At 41.5% G+C, this 15,944-nt stretch overlaps 2 protein-coding genes across 2 annotated transcripts in view; one reads left to right on the top strand and one right to left on the bottom strand.

Moving 5' to 3' along the window:
* LOC135701029 (UDP-glycosyltransferase UGT5-like) overlaps positions 1-10,620 on the top strand; it is an 18,873-nt gene extending 8,253 nt beyond the window's left edge. Inside the window, exons 2-5 of the mRNA XM_065221765.1 lie at positions 7,054-7,225; positions 7,290-7,377; positions 7,488-7,673; positions 9,491-10,620. Of these exons, the coding sequence (XP_065077837.1) occupies positions 7,067-7,225; positions 7,290-7,377; positions 7,488-7,673; positions 9,491-10,620 (1,563 nt within the window). The 5' untranslated portion in view covers positions 7,054-7,066. The remainder of the gene's footprint in view (positions 1-7,053; positions 7,226-7,289; positions 7,378-7,487; positions 7,674-9,490) is intronic.
* An 86-nt stretch (positions 10,621-10,706) lies between these two features.
* Positions 10,707-12,244, bottom strand: LOC135699368 (protein SHQ1 homolog). The gene is made up of 4 exons (XM_065219643.1): positions 12,027-12,244; positions 11,776-11,953; positions 11,020-11,715; positions 10,707-10,958 (listed from the first exon to the last, which is right to left on the bottom strand). The coding sequence occupies exons 1-4, from the start codon at positions 12,179-12,181 to the stop codon at positions 10,728-10,730; spliced, it is 1,260 nt and encodes a 419-aa protein (XP_065075715.1). The 5' UTR covers positions 12,182-12,244; the 3' UTR covers positions 10,707-10,727.
* Between the last annotated feature and the right edge of the window lie 3,700 nt (positions 12,245-15,944).

Below are 15,944 nucleotides of genomic sequence, written 5' to 3'. Positions count from 1 at the left end.
ACCAAGGATGGAGCCTTGTGGAACTCCCGCTGTGATCCTAATCGATCTCTGTCCCATGTCTGTCTCGTAGACCAGAACCTGGTTCTGGAAATAACTCCTCAGGATCCTGCACAGGTAGTCAGGGACCCTCATTCTATGCAGTGCTTCGGTGATGGCCTCCCAGCTGGCGCTGTTGAACGCATTCTTGACGTCGATCGTTATCACGGCGCAATATCGATCTCCTATCCGCTTCTGTTTGGACGCCTTTTCAGCTCTCTCGACCACTGTCCGAATTGCATCCACCGTCGATCTCCCTTTCCGGAATCCGAACTGCCTCTCCGACAATCCGTGCTCACTCTCCGTGTATTTCGTCAGCCTGTTTAGGATGATCCTCTCCAAGAGTTTTCCGAGTGTATCCAGCAGGCATATAGGCCTGTATGATGCTGGATCCCCCGGCGGTTTTCCTGGTTTCGGCAGCAACACTAGCTTCTGTATCTTCCACCTGTCAGGGAAGTGACCCTCGTTCAGGCATTTCTGCAGCACCATCCTGAACATGTCCGGGGATGACTGGATCGCCGCTTTCAACGCTACGTTGGGGATTCCATCCGGACCGGGAGCTTTCTTCACCTTCAATCCTTTCGCCACTACTACGAGCTCCTCGTTGGTGATTTCGACGTTATCTCCCTCTCCTTCTCCGTACGGTGTAGGTGGCCAGGTTGTTGGGTCGTGCTTCGGGAAAAGTCCTTCCACGATGACTTTCAGCTTCTCTGGGCACATTTCAGCGGGCATCGTTGGACCTCTGATCTTCGCCATCACGACTCGGTATGCGTCGCCCCAGGGGTTGGCATCAGCGTCTCGACACAGCTCCTTAAAACAGTTCGACTTGCTCTGCTTAATCACTCGTTTAAAAGCGACCCTGGCCGCTCGAAACACTTCTCTTCGTTCCTCTCTGTCTGCTTCCGTTCTTGCTCTCTGAACACGTCTTCTGGCTCTGAGACAACTAGCGCGGAGAGTACTAAGTGCCTCGTTCCACCAGTAGACTGGACGCCGTCTGTTATTTGGCTCCAGTTTCCTCGGCATGGTCGTGTCACATGCTCTCACTAACGTTTCTGTCAGCTCGTCCGCATTTAGATCTACGGGACTCCCGTCCACACGAAGTGCCTCAACGAACAAATCCTTGTCGAAAGCTTTCGTCTTCCACTTTCGGTCACAAGTTCTCGTCCTCCGTACTGCCACAGTATTCCGTTGACCGATGCCATATCGTATCGCCTGATGGTCGCTATGGGTATATCCTTCGCACACTCTCCAATCCATGTTTGCCATCAGCGACGGACTGCAGAAAGTAACGTCGATAATGGATTCTCGGCCATCTCTGCGAAAAGTGCTGCTGGTGCCTTTATTGGCCAGCATAACTTCCAGTTTTGCCAGAGCTTCCAGCAGACTGTGCCCTCTTGCATTGGAACACCTGCTTCTCCACTCCACTGCCCAAGCATTGAAGTCTCCTCCGATGACTACCGGTCGTCGTCCGACCAGCTCTTCGGTAAGTCCATCAAGCATCTCGTGGAACTTCTCCATCGTCCATCTGGGGGGGGTGCGTAACAACTACACATGAAGATTCCGTTGATTTTGGCGATGACGAAGCCTTCGTATGAGCTCGCAACCACTTCTTGAATGGGGTATCTGCCCATAACTTGTATAGCTGCCATCCCAGCTCTATCCGCAACCCAGTTACCGTTATCGGGAGGGACTCGATACGGTTCCGCAATGATTGCAACGTCGCACTTTGTTTCTGTTGTCGACTGCCACAACAGTTGCTGAGCAATGTCGCAATGATTGAGGTTTATTTGGGTTACCTCCATTACTGTTGGCCTGCCATCGCCTTTTTGTATGCTAGGCATTTAAAGCCTCCCGTCGTATGATCGTTACCGTCCTCTTTTTTGCAGAGCATACACCTCGGATGCTTCGTGCAGCCTCTTGCAATATGGCCTTTCTCTCCGCATTTCCTGCACAGATCAGATCTGTCAGGGCCATTGCAGTTCCTCGCCTGGTGACCGAATCCCATGCACTTGAAGCATCGCTCCAATTGCTTGGTAACCCAAGGAGTGGCTTTCAGCGAGCACAATGACCAGCCAACCTTGACCTTGCCCGTCTCCAACAGCTTATTCGCCGTACGCCTTCCTCATGCGGATTGACATCGGGACATCTCCCAGATCGCAGTGCACTCTCAACGCACTTCTTAGCTCCTCTTCTGTGGTGATCTCGTCCAGGTCCCTGCACTCGACCACTGTCTCCTGGGATAGAGCTCTTACGCTCGCCCCTTCGCCAAGAGACTTTTCAACGAGCTCCTTGTAGACTGAGCTCTTGATAGCAGGATCCTTCTTCAGCTCAAAGAGGATCTCGCCTTTCTGGGTTCGCCTGGTTTTCACCACGTTCTCTCCTAGTTGCTTCAACTCCGGATCCTCTCGTACCTTCCGGAGGAGTGCTGCATACGACGTTTTGTCCTTAGCTTCGACGATAAGAGCATCGCCCTTACTTCGCTCCCGACGAGTCCTGGGTATCTCCTTCTTCTGTTCAGCTTTCTTCTTCACGTCTTTTTCCTTCCGTTTTTTCCACTTCTCCTTTGGCTTCTCGACGGTACGCCAGCCTTCCTCTTTGTTGTCTTCTTTGTCGTTCTTGACTTTTTTCAACTCCTCTTTCTCTCCTGGAGTTTCCCTTTTCCTCTTCTCCGAGCGTGGATTTCGAGGTCCCTTTGGCGTCTCCTGTATTTCAGCTGCTGCTTTCTCCTTGGCCTCGATCAGTGCCCTTTCGGCAGTTACGGACCTCGTCCTCAGCGCATCCTGTTCACGTTCGGCAGCAATAATGGCGGATTTGATGCCCGTCACCATTTCCTTTATTGCCTTGTGGACGTTGCTCTTATCCTTGATGAAGTCATGGAGTTCATTGATCCTCCTCCTGACCTCCATCAATTTGGTCTTCCCAACCTGCAATCCTTCTTGGGGTGTGCTACTGCTGGATTTCGGTGTGAACACCTGGCTTAGCATAAGACCTAGCTCTCCTTGGTGTCCTTGCTGCTCACCTTGGGGCTTACTGCTGCTGTTGGAACTCACTGTTGCCTCCAGGTTCAACACTGGTGATCTCTGCAATATCCCGCTCCTTGCGAACACGTTCGCTCCTCCGTTTTCAATTTCTGGCGTCTTGCCGTCGTCCTTCATATTTTTTTGGGTTTTCTCATTTTCTTCTGTTTTGTGTTTTGTTTTTTGTTGTTTTGTTTGCACCGGTCCTTCATGGGGGCGTAAGTCAGGAATGTTACATCTGAGTCTACTACTCACCAATCACCAATTGGCGACGAGTTTTGAACGTATCCGGAGGCCTGCCAAGGTTTTACCGGGACGGGGGCAGCCGCACTATTAGCCCACTCGCCATTTCAAGAAGGTGTCACCCTTCTTTACTTAGGGAGCAGAATAGCACGACTGTCAGCCCTGTAGCGTGGTATCCAATCCATTGTGCCGTGTCGTGTCCATAGTTCCATGCCGTATCCAGTATGCCGTAATAAGGATCTTACTGGCGTCGATCCTAATGTGCCGGTTGGCACTCCTGCGGGTTGACGAAGCATTTCCTCGATCGCCGTGTTATGGTTACCGCGCCAGTGTTCGCGTCGCACCCTCAATATTTGCTATTGTCAGAAGGACAACATTGCCCAGGCTACACCACGGGGAGGTGTGAGGTAGGAACTTGTGAGGACCAGAGATAGGAAAAACGCTCTTCCCAGGTTGTCAATTCACCATTTGTAGTGTGTGTGTGTGTGTGAAAATCTCTACAAATTTCATTCAGAGAATTTTAATATGGGGTCCATGGGACATATGCAAGCCTTTATTATGCACTATGTATTATTATTGTTGTTCTTACAGAAAATGCTTAACCACATATACATTGTGTGGCCATTCAATTATTACCTTAGTCCATTTATGACACCCCCCATCCCTCCACACCATCAATGTAAGAATGTCTTTCCTTATATGACACTTACGAAAAGTTTGAAATTCCAGCTCCCCCTTCCCCCTAAATGGGCTCGTATACCTCGGAGGCGAACCAGCCTAAGGCTGAAAGCCTCCTAAATAAAGCTAAATTAATTATTAATTAATTGGGCTCGTATATATTGAATGATTCCTTAAACATACATCTTGCATTTTTAAACAGCATTTAAAGATATTATGTTAAAAAAATTAAGCAAAAAAAATGTCCCGATTTTGTCAGTGTCCCGTTATTGTCAGCCCTAAATTCATCAGGGGGCTGACAAAATCGGGACATTACTGTTTACTCAACTTCCAAATGCAGCATTTCAGGTTTTTTATGTATTTTATACAGAAATACACCAATTTGAAGTTGACCAATTTTTGCGCGTTCCAGACTTTAGTAAGTTTTCTGGCTGAATGAACATTCCTGACATTGCTGAAAATTATGATAGCATAAGATTGCGGGGTTGCTAGTGTAATAGGATGCTTTGTTGATTGTTCATTAACTCTTGATTGCTTGTATTACTTATGAATATTTTAGGTGAACAAAAAGGCGAGCTTTTCCACATTTATATTGCTGTGAAGCAACTGTAAACTCTAGAGGGAATTTATATCTGTAACTGTAACCAATTCGATTTTGTTTGCAAACCTGGTTAGGTTGCATAATAAAAATGTTATGGTTAGTTTGCTTAACGACGTGTTCAGGGTATCATCCAAGCCATTTGGGTTATCATTCAGGTATGGTATTTTTTTTTTATTAGGGATGTCAAACTTAATTAGCTTAAAGATAAATCGTCCAGCTCACACCTTTGTAGGAGTAAGAGGTCATCATCATCATCATCATCATCATCATCATCATCATCATCATCATCATCATCATCATCATCATCATCATCATCATCATCATCATCATCATCATCATCATCATCATCATCATCATCATCATCATCATCATCATCATCATCATCATCATCATCATCATCATCATCATCATCATCATCATCATCATCATCATCATCATCATCATCATCATCATCATCATCATCATCATCATCATCATCATCATCATCATCATCATCATCATCATCATCATCATCATCATCATCATCATCATCATCATCATCATCATCATCATCATCATCATCATCATCATCATCATCATCATCATCATCATCATCATCATCATCATCATCATCATCATCATCATCATCATCATCATCATCATCATCATCATCATCATCATCATCATCATCATCATCATCATCATCATCATCATCATCATCATCATCATCATCATCATCATCATCATCATCATCATCATCATCATCATCATCATCATCATCATCATCATCATCATCATCATCATCATCATCATCATCATCATCATCATCATCATCATCATCATCATCATCATCATCATCATCATCATCATCATCATCATCATCATCATCATCATCATCATCATCATCATCATCATCATCATCATCATCATCATCATCATCATCATCATCATCATCATCATCATCATCATCATCATCATCATCATCATCATCATCATCATCATCATCATCATCATCATCATCATCATCATCATCATCATCATCATCATCATCATCATCATCATCATCATCATCATCATCATCATCATCATCATCATCATCATCATCATCATCATCATCATCATCATCATCATCATCATCATCATCATCATCATCATCATCATCATCATCATCATCATCATCATCATCATCATCATCATCATCATCATCATCATCATCATCATCATCATCATGAAATAAATATGGTTATTCACATAGAATTCATTATGTTATGTGATATTCAGATAAAAATCATTAATTTTGTTACTTGAAAAGTATTATGTGCGTAACTATGTGAAAACTTTTTCAGAGTACGTTGCTGGAGAGTTACGATTTAGCGTAACTTTTATACTATTCAGATTTCAATATTGTTTGAGTGTAAGTGGATAGACGATCAGTGAGCTATTAGCAATGCCACCTAGCACTGAGAGGTGCATAAAGTTCAGTTCGAAATGCAAGTGTTCAATATATTGCGCACCAAGCTGGACTAATAGCGCGTTTTAACTTATTTAAAAATGTGAGTTTCCGTCTTGGTGTCCTCGGTGCACTTCTTCCTTGTGATGCAAGTAATAAGTGCTCTGAAGACACGAAAACGATTTGAGGTGCTCTTTTATCACACTTTTTGCATTTTTTGGGGTAGTCCAATTTCAGATGCAATTAGCAATATATTTTAGTCTCTTCAGTATGGTCGGCCTAGCAATATACCTGAAACAAATTCAAACCAATACCTGTGTAGATATTCTTTTCTAGATAAGATAGAGACGATTTCCAGAATGAAAAATAATAATAACAATAGTAGGAAGATAGAGACAGGGGTCTTGTTGAAGAACCCCAATCTCCTACCATGTCCAGGAGAACAGGTCTGACTATGTAAAACTAGCTGTCTCATTTGTCCTTTTGTTTTTGTGATGTAGCTACACCGGTGCTACACCACCATACACCACAATTATACAGGGTGTAGATATCGGGTGTCTCTTATGTGCACTTTATCTACAAAAAATTGTGGAATTGGACATAGGGTGGGTGAGCCAGTTGTGGAGGAACTAAGACAATTTATTTATAAACCATGTACGTACAGTTTTTACACGTCAAACTATAGCTTTCGATCTCTAATTTGCTAGAAAAATATTATTTGGTAATTAAATTGTAAACATTTTTGAAAACTTGCCCTAAGGAAATTGTTTTCCGTCATTTTTGGGCTAGTTTAAAGTTTGAAAAATGCAAATATGCTATATTTTAGGAGAGCTATCGATGGAAAATAACCTTATCCAGGTTTCACTCACTATTCTGACACAACCCCCATACCCCCATACCCCAACTACTGCAACACCTACCCTATAGGTATCGACGACGAATTCGACTGCTCACCGCCAAAACACAGTTCATTCGTACAAGTCTCGTCGTTCGAATCGCGCTTCTCCTTCAGTATATTCCACTTTTCAAATTCATTTGGTGTATGAAAGTGCTTAGTTAGGAATGAAATTTCGATGGCTATTGTTGATCAGCAGTGTGCTGATTGCTTCGATTCAAAATGTCCAACCGGCTAAAATTCTTGGCGTTTTCCCAACGGCCTCCAAGTCACACTACATAGTGGGATCGGCCTTGATGAAGGCGTTGGCCAAAAACGGTCATGAGGTGATTTTGAAGGTGATAAGTGATGGTCGGTGCATTTTAGTGATATGATTGTTTCCTCTTTTAGATGACTGTGATAAGCCCGTTTCCCCAACAGAAGCCTCTGAAGAATTACCGTGATATTACGACAACTACGATATTCGCTGCTGTGGGATGTGAGTATATGAATGTGATGATGATTAGCAAAATTTTATCAAATCGTTTTCGGCTTTTGTAATCGTGGAGTGACAACCAACATGACGAATGATTTTTTTTACTATCACAGCCATCACTTCAAACTTGCTGGGCAATATTCAAAAAGGTCCCATAGACATAATCAAAGGGATTTATGATTTTGGACACAGAGTAACCAACAGCACGCTTACCGATCCTGCCGTGGTAGCTCTCATTAATTCAAATGAAAAATTTGATTTAATAGTATTGGAGATATTCATGAACGATGCCATGATAGGTAAGTAAATGTATTATTTTTTTTAATTAAGGGGTAAACTGCCGTTCTACGCATATCAGTCCCATGTTTCAAAAGTTGCTTCTGAGATAATCGCAAATAATGTTTCGAATCATTTCTGCTTATTGGAAGATATATATATATGTTAAAATAAGTTACCGCATTGTTCACATTTCAACAGAACCAATATGTTTTAGTGAAAACTACAGAAATTATTTTCAATGAAATCAGTTAAGCCTATTTTTATACGAACAATATTTAATGGGACTGTTATACCTAGAAATTTGCAATGAAGTAGGATATTCTACGAATGTTAGTCCCACTAGGAACTGTTACCACCGACAAACCGACATGACACTTAATTCTGACTTATGCCCGAAAATCGTAAACGGTCGATTTAAATGTGCAGTGATCCGATCTGTCAAAACCATAGGATTTTTTGATCTAGATCAAAATAATTTGTCCAGAATAGATCAGACACGAACCAATTCACAACTTTTGCATGCGGGTTCATGGCTTAGCTAAATATTTTCCGCGAACATGGAGCCAGATGTCAGTTTTGTGCTTTGATCAGAAATTTGATGGTACTTTGTATGGTCATTCATGTCGGTTTGTCGGTGCTGTTACTTTCAGTGTTGGTTTGATGGTCACGTTGCGTTGTACGTCTTTACTCTTGTCTCAAGTAAAAATTGTGGTTTTATGAGGTTTCTGTAGATCATGGCTTAGCCTTGTAGAATGCTTTAAAACTTCGATAAAACTTGCAATGTTACTTGGGGTGCTTGCATGAGCGTGCTTGCGTTCTCCGCGAAGTTTTGAAAGATAGTTTTTATAGCAAGATGAACGTAGGCCTAAAGGAGATTGTGCTTAATCATTTTGAGTCCCACCATAGATTTATGGCGGACTTATTGTTTAGAGGCGATTCATGTCACGCTAAATTGAGGAAAAATTACCCCCCCCCCCTTTCGTGATGTTTTTACTATAATTAACGCATTGCTTGTCACAAAATCATAAACATCCCCTCCCCCCTTACTGCGTGACATAATATGTGCATTAGACTGATGCAAAATTTGAAATTTCCGCTCCACAGTCCTCAAACGGTTCCAAATTGGGCCCTGATTTGCCTCCCAAAATTTGAACTCATTTAGTGAGAAACTGACACCACTTCCATAGAAAAAGCTCCATAACTATGAAAATACAGGATTTAGAATTTTGAAGTCTTCAATAAAGTTGCTTGTTTTTACATTGTCTACAACTTTGCTGAAGACATCGTTCCCCTTTATCGTTAAAGAAAAAAGTTAGTGTTTTTATTTTTGCATAGTAAGACATGACTAATTTTTGACAGTTTTATATTATGTAAGATATTCATACAAACATTTTTTTTTCCGAAGACACTATATGGCTAAAATGTAAAGGCTAGGCTCTAGGAATAAAGTTCGATGAAAACTCGAATTTTGCTAATCAATTTTGTGTGTGGCAATTTCATCGTGGACACCCTTTAAATGTTTTTCAAACGATATAGCTTAGATTGATTATTATGGCATTTAGGCAAATCGATTGTAACTTTGAAAAGTATCAAGAACATCCTGAACATTAACGTTTCCATCTTTCACAATCTGAGACATTTCAGCGAATGAAGGTGTTCCTACAGACATTATAATGGCGAATTTGTTATTTTGTTTTACTGATGAGAATTTTTTTTTTTACTAAACTATTCGATCAAATGACCCATTCGGCCAAATTACTTGTGGAACCTTACGCATATTAGCTTAACACCGAGCAGAGATATCCATAGCTTATTATAATATATTTTCCATTTTTAGGTTTCTGCCACCTCTTCAAGGCACCGTGCATCGGAATGTCCACATTTGGAGCCTCCAAGTGGACCACTGACTTGGTGGGATCTCCATCACCTCCTTCCTACGTCCCGAATACGTTCCTGGGTTTTTCAGATCGAATGACCTTCAAGGAACGAATGATCAACACCTTGACGAGCGGTACGGACATCATCGTTGAACACATTCTGGACAAACCTGCCCAAACTGAAATGTACATGAAGGCATTCCCCGATCCAAAACCTCCCCTCGACCAGCTGAAGAAAACTGCTATTTCACTGGTGCTGCTAAACAACCACTTTTCCTTCAACTATCCTAGACCGTACGTTACCGGTATGATCGAGGTTGGCGGAATGCACATCAATCGGGTCCCGAACCCACTTCCGGCTGATATTCAAAGTTTCATGGATAGCGCCACCGACGGGGTGATCTACTTCTCAATGGGATCAAACATCAAGGGCAAAGATCTGCCAAAAGAGAAACGCGATGCATTCCTGAAAGTTTTCTCGAAACTCAAACAGAAAGTACTGTGGAAATGGGAGGATGAGAACCTTCCAGGTAAGCCATCGAACGTGCTCGTTCAGAACTGGTGGCCTCAGGATGATATCCTGGCACACCCCAACGTAAAACTCTTCATCACTCACGGCGGACTTCTGAGCACTACGGAATCGTTGTACCACGGAGTGCCAGTCATCGGAATTCCTGTCTTTGGCGATCAATACCTGAATATGGCCAACGCAGAGCGTGGAGGCTACGGATTGTCTGTTGCATATGCGGAAATATCCGAGGAACGAGTTTCTACGGCGATCAATACGATCTTGCATGACCCGCAGTTCAAAGTTAATGCACAGGCTATATCTCAGCGGTACCGTGACCAACCTATAAACCCTCTCGACCTGGCTGTATATTGGACGGAATATGTCCTCCGTCACAAAGGTGCGCCCCACATTCGGACTGCCTCGATGGATCTTAACTTGGTACAGTACCACAATCTGGATGTATTGGGTTTGCTCATAGGGGTACCCATTCTTGTTGCTCATTTACTCGTTAAACTGATTTGCCGAAAGAAATCCAAGAAACCTTCCAAAAAAATGAACGATCGAAAGAAGCGAAACTAACGATAGGCAATCATAACAACAGTATTATGATGATTATTTTGTGTGGCTTGTTCGATTTAATTGAATGAAATAAAACACTAAAAAGTAAATGGAATCAACGAGCAGTTCTAAATTTGTATTTTCAAGTTCATCAATTTGTCCAACACACTTTCTTCCGGTGATGTTCGAGAAGCCTCGTCATCACTACTATCGCTTTCTGTTTCCCATGCGTCACTTGATCCGCTTGTGTCATCCGAATCGGTCGAATCTTCATTCGCTCCTATGATGTCACGCACAAATTTCCTTGCCATCGCTTCCTCTCCAAAACCCAACGATCTGTCATGAACCAACGGAAGCAACTGGAAGATTAAAATGTTAGAGATTGATTATGCACATAAACTATCTTACTGTCTGTCTAACCTTTTCGATAGCATTACCAGTTTTGCGGAGCATTTCGATAGGAGTACAAATCTGGACGAACCGTATGCAATCTTTGATGTAGTAATGGTTCAGCACGACGCATTCGTTCGCTTTGAAAGCATCGTAGCAGTACAATAATTTATCCAGGAACCACTCCAATGCAAACTCTTGCTTTGTAGCATCTATGAACTGTTCAACACACTTTCGACTTAGACTCTTACTTCGAAACAGAGGATATATGCAGCATCTCCTGTAGAAAGCAACAAGTACATCTTCCTGAGAGGAAAACATTTCAAAGTATGACAAGCTACTTGAAATGCGGTGAATGTTGACATGAGATATCGCTTCGTTCAGCTCATTGCTGTTAACCAGCTGGTCGTACAGTACGGCAAGAACGATATCCACTAGATTAGTGCATATAGATTCATCCTTGCAAAGTGATTGATATTTGTCCACTTCTCGTTTCTTCTCATCTATGATCATCTTGATGCGATACTTTTGATCATTTGTCAGTCGGATCTGTGTGGGAATATCGACCGTATCTAACCCAAATCCATCGATCAGGTTCTGCACGTGGTCCATTCCGAAGTGTTCGGGATTGAAATCATGCCGTTCATCTGCAAGGCGTTTGTTCTTTCTTTGCTCGTTGGAATACGCTTCTGGATTGGATAAGGATTTGAAATCCTGACTGTTTACCTGTTAAACAAGAAACAATATAAATATAACACAAAGAAGCTTTTTTTTTAAATTACATACAATGTTCAGAGCTCCAGAGTAAAAATCACCAAATCCATAAGAATGGGAGGCTTGAGGTAGCTTTCCTTCATCTGCAGTATGTTTGCTCAATGGAATGTTGTAAACTATGATTCCTTTCTCATAATCAATATTTTTTGGGAAAACTTCCATCGGTTGTAGATCCTGCTCTGTGGGTATCCTAAAAAAATCACGGATTCACAATAAAAGGAGGGCATTTTTTGTTGTATAATAATGATACAAAGCAAACTTACCGCACATGATACGGTGGTACAGTGAACACCAGTTCTCTTTCTTGCACTTCAAGGACGATTGAATCTTCATGTTCCAAATCTACTTCCGGAATCTGTATCTCAAGTATGGCAAAATCACATGAATACTGCAAAGTATATGCAACTGATTCACTCATCTTTTAAAATTCTAGGCGCGAGACGCACAAAGTTTGATCACTCTTGTTGGCACGTTGTTTTGTTTATATTTTAAAAATGCGATGCGCTTATCAAATAACAAGGGGTCTGCAAATGCTCCAAAAGACAATGGCTAGCACTAGCGTTACGAAAAATGTACACGGCTATACAAAACAATCCAACGGTTGAGTTCTTTAAACTTACTACAGTATCCGCCCGCTAACCCGGCGGTTCCCGGATAAAAAAGTATGATACCCCTAATAGTAGAATTCAAGAGGAATTTATGCGTCACTAGTGGCGGGAAATAATCGAGGGGCGATCAACTTCATAAATCAGCTGAATTTTCAATACACACTTCGGAAAATACTCAAAAAATACGTAAATGTGTACACGATGAAACTAAAATACCCATAAAAGTACTCAAAAAAACATTGAATATACCTTGTACAGGAAAAATACATTTCAAAATGAATTGAATTCACTTTAATACAAAAAAACACAAATTTTTTTTTTTTTTGTTTATTAATTTATTTGATAAGGCTCAACCGAATTAACTTTACAGAGCCGAGGATTCTTGGTCACTATACAATACATTTTAAAACTATAGTCAAAAGGTACAACACAATAAACACTTTATCTTCCGCTATCCAAAAAGCCTCCTCCATCAGAACTGGAGCCGCTTCCAGTAGTTTCATTGTATGGCAAATTGTAGTACGCCAACGAGGGTCAGAGCGCTTCCATTGCAGCAATGGACGCAAAACGTGGTCAGCACTCATACACTCATCACGAAACGGTTGCTTTCCAAAGTCGACGACGCATCGACCGAAAGAACTGCTGATGAAGAACAATGAGAAGGACCACACAATGGTTGCTGCCGAGAAAACAGACGATCGCGTAGCACACATCCAGAGTGGCCTGCTTTTGTCGACAGCCGAGTGAACACTGAAAAAAAAAAAAAAAAAAAAAAAACACAAATCTAAATAATACATAAATACGAAAAAAAAAATACAAAATACAACTTTTCAAGTCGAGTAGATGAATCAAAAATACTCGAGTTGATAGCCCGAAAAAAAAAAATAAAGTGAAATTTTCAGTGGAAACAATGCTCTAACATTAATATTTATTGTCGACAATAAAAATCATCGTTATAATGTTGTACCCTTCCGAAAACGGCAAAACTGCTACCTAGTTGTACAATGAATGTACATAATAAAAGGTTGTTACAATGATTTTTATCGTATTTTTCATTTAATTTATTGTTAACATGATTCGATCATGAACAATAATGAACAACTCTATATAGATACGAATACGAATACGAAACTAACGATTTTAAATTGGCTCACTACTTGACTAGCCTATTGGTCCCAAGCAAATCGATTAACGTAGCCCATTCTAGTCGAAATTCTAGTACTACGCAATGTTTGTTTTGATTCGCTATGAAAGTTTGACAGTAAAATGAGGGGTTAGTGAATTTTCCTATGTTTCGAGGGGTGAATCGATTAGCTTGGGACCGAAGAGCTGAGCCAAAAAGTTGAGCACGTTTCTTCGAGACCTACTAGTCTTAGAGTTACCTCTACACAGCAAAAAAAGTTGTTGAATATTACATCGAAACTGCTGCAACCAGGTCAATCCATCGGTTGCGTAATATCACATTGTACGATGTACATCGATTCTGCGAACAAAATTACATCGATTGATGTAATATTGTATTTGCTTTTTGCTATTACATCATTATTTCATACATCAGCTTGAATTACGTTGATCGATATTAATTTTTTTTTGCTGTGTATGCTATGAGAGGGTCAGCAACACTGCCAATGTAATCAAGATAGGCGCTGCTCGTATGGCTCTGGCTTTGACAGTTCGCTTGGCTCAAAATCAGCCAGTCCGCGTCCGCTCATCGCTTATCCTAGACCCTATCTAAAGCTGGGTTAAGATGGTTCAATTCAGCGTTCAACTCACTTGAACCAATAATCAATACGAAACTAACGATTCAAAATTGGCTCACTACTTGACTAGCCTATTGGTCCCAAGCAAACGATTAACGTACCCCATTCTAGTCGAAATTCTAGTACTATGCAATGTTTGTTTTGATTCGCTATGAAAGTTTGACAGATAAAATGAGGGGTTATTGGTTTTTCCTATGTTTCGAGGGGTGAATCGATTAGCTTGGGACCGAAGAGAGTACCAGAGCTGTGCCAAAAAGTTGAGCACGTTATTTCGGGACCTTCTTGTCTCAGAGTTACTCTATGCTTGAACTGCGATATGAACGTCCAGAAATCTGACCGGTATCGGACTTACTCTATTCGCTGCAAAGTCAATTGAACGCCTACGACCAGATCGGTTTGAGTTGAATTCAACTCACCTGCCTCATCTAAATCCCGCTTAATGCAGACCTTTTCCGTGCAGTCAATAATCATACAATAATAATAAAAAAAAATCCACCACTTGAAGATATTAGGAAGGAACTCTCAGATGGAAGCATATTTCATGGGCGATTCTCTCCAGTCGAATGCATTAACTTATCAACGACGCTCAACCACCAAGGAGACGTGACCTAGGGAGATCGAGTGCAGGGGAGTTGGGAGGGGAGAATTCTCACAAGTTCCGGACCGAATCTCAATCCATAACCAGTAAAAAAATGACTAACCCGTAACAGACATACCACCATAGAGGTAACTCTAAGACTAGTAGCATAGAGGTAACTCTAAGACCAGAAGGTCCCGAAGAAACGAGCTCAACTTTTTGGCTCAGCTCTGGTACTATCTTCGGTCCCAAGCTAATCGATTCACTCCTCGAAAATCCACTAACCCCTCATTTTATCTGTCAAACTTTCATAGCGAATCAAAATAAACATAGTGTAGTACTGGAATTTATACTAGAATGGGGTACGTTAGTCGATTTGCTGGGGACCAATAGGCTAGTCAAGAAGTTTGCAAATTTAAAATCGTTAGTTTTGTGAGCTCAATGCTCGGTGGACCGCTCATCTTTTCACCAATAAAGGGAAGGGAGGAGAAAAGCAGTGATGATAAAAACGCTTTCCATATTGTTTTCTTCGTCATTTGCTTTCGAGCAACGTACGAATAAGCGTCGGACACGACGTATGAGTGGAACAGCACGCATCGCACCAATACGAAGACGACGAATTCAAAAACGGAAAGAGCTAAGAACTAAATGATCAACATATTTGTTCCGTCCACTACCGGTCCTACGTCAAGCTTCCATTCGTGCCCCTAGGCACAGACCCTTCTACTTTTTATTTTTATAATTACAATAGCTTTTATCAGACCTCCTTCACTCTTTGGATTTTTTGGAGACAGGTAAACAGCGCCAAATGGTTTGTGACGAGACAACTTTGAACTGCAGCGTTGGAAGAAAACACACACACCAACATCATACATGTACGAACCCACACAACTGAGCGGACGGTACAGCGCAAATCAAAACACGAAGCGTTGCCATCACTCATCGTCTTCATTCAGCTTCGGCTACTTCCGTTTGCGTTTGCTTTCACCGGCGTTGACAAATACTTCCTACGTTATAAAATAGGAAAGTAATGATTATTCCAATGTAATTTTTGAATAGAATGCGTGCTGCGTTGGCCAAAGAAGACGGCATATTTTATTACGTTTAGCAATGATTTCGATACGTTGCATTTCCAGTGACTGGGGTGTTGGAATAATTCTTTAGAGAGAATGAATGCTTTTCCCATTTTTACTTCTATGCTTAATATGATTCTTTTGAGCACCAACTCCGCAAATC

This window comes from Ochlerotatus camptorhynchus, unplaced genomic scaffold (genome assembly GCF_037179485.1).
Source record: "Ochlerotatus camptorhynchus isolate MF236.1 unplaced genomic scaffold, CSIRO-AGI_Acam_v1.1 ptg000002l, whole genome shotgun sequence".
NCBI lineage: Eukaryota > Metazoa > Arthropoda > Insecta > Diptera > Culicidae > Ochlerotatus > Ochlerotatus camptorhynchus.
This window is presented reverse-complemented; position numbering and strand designations above follow the sequence as displayed.

Coding starts and splice junctions, on each gene's coding strand:
- LOC135699368 (XM_065219643.1), bottom strand. CDS start 12,181: ATGAGTGAATCAGTTGCATATACTTTGCAGTATTCATGTGATTTTGCC. Junction 11,954..12,026: donor GTACCACCGTATCATGTGCG/GTAAGTTTGCTT, acceptor TGATTTTTTTAG/GATACCCACAGAGCAGGATC. Junction 11,716..11,775: donor ACTCTGGAGCTCTGAACATT/GTATGTAATTTA, acceptor CTTGTTTAACAG/GTAAACAGTCAGGATTTCAA.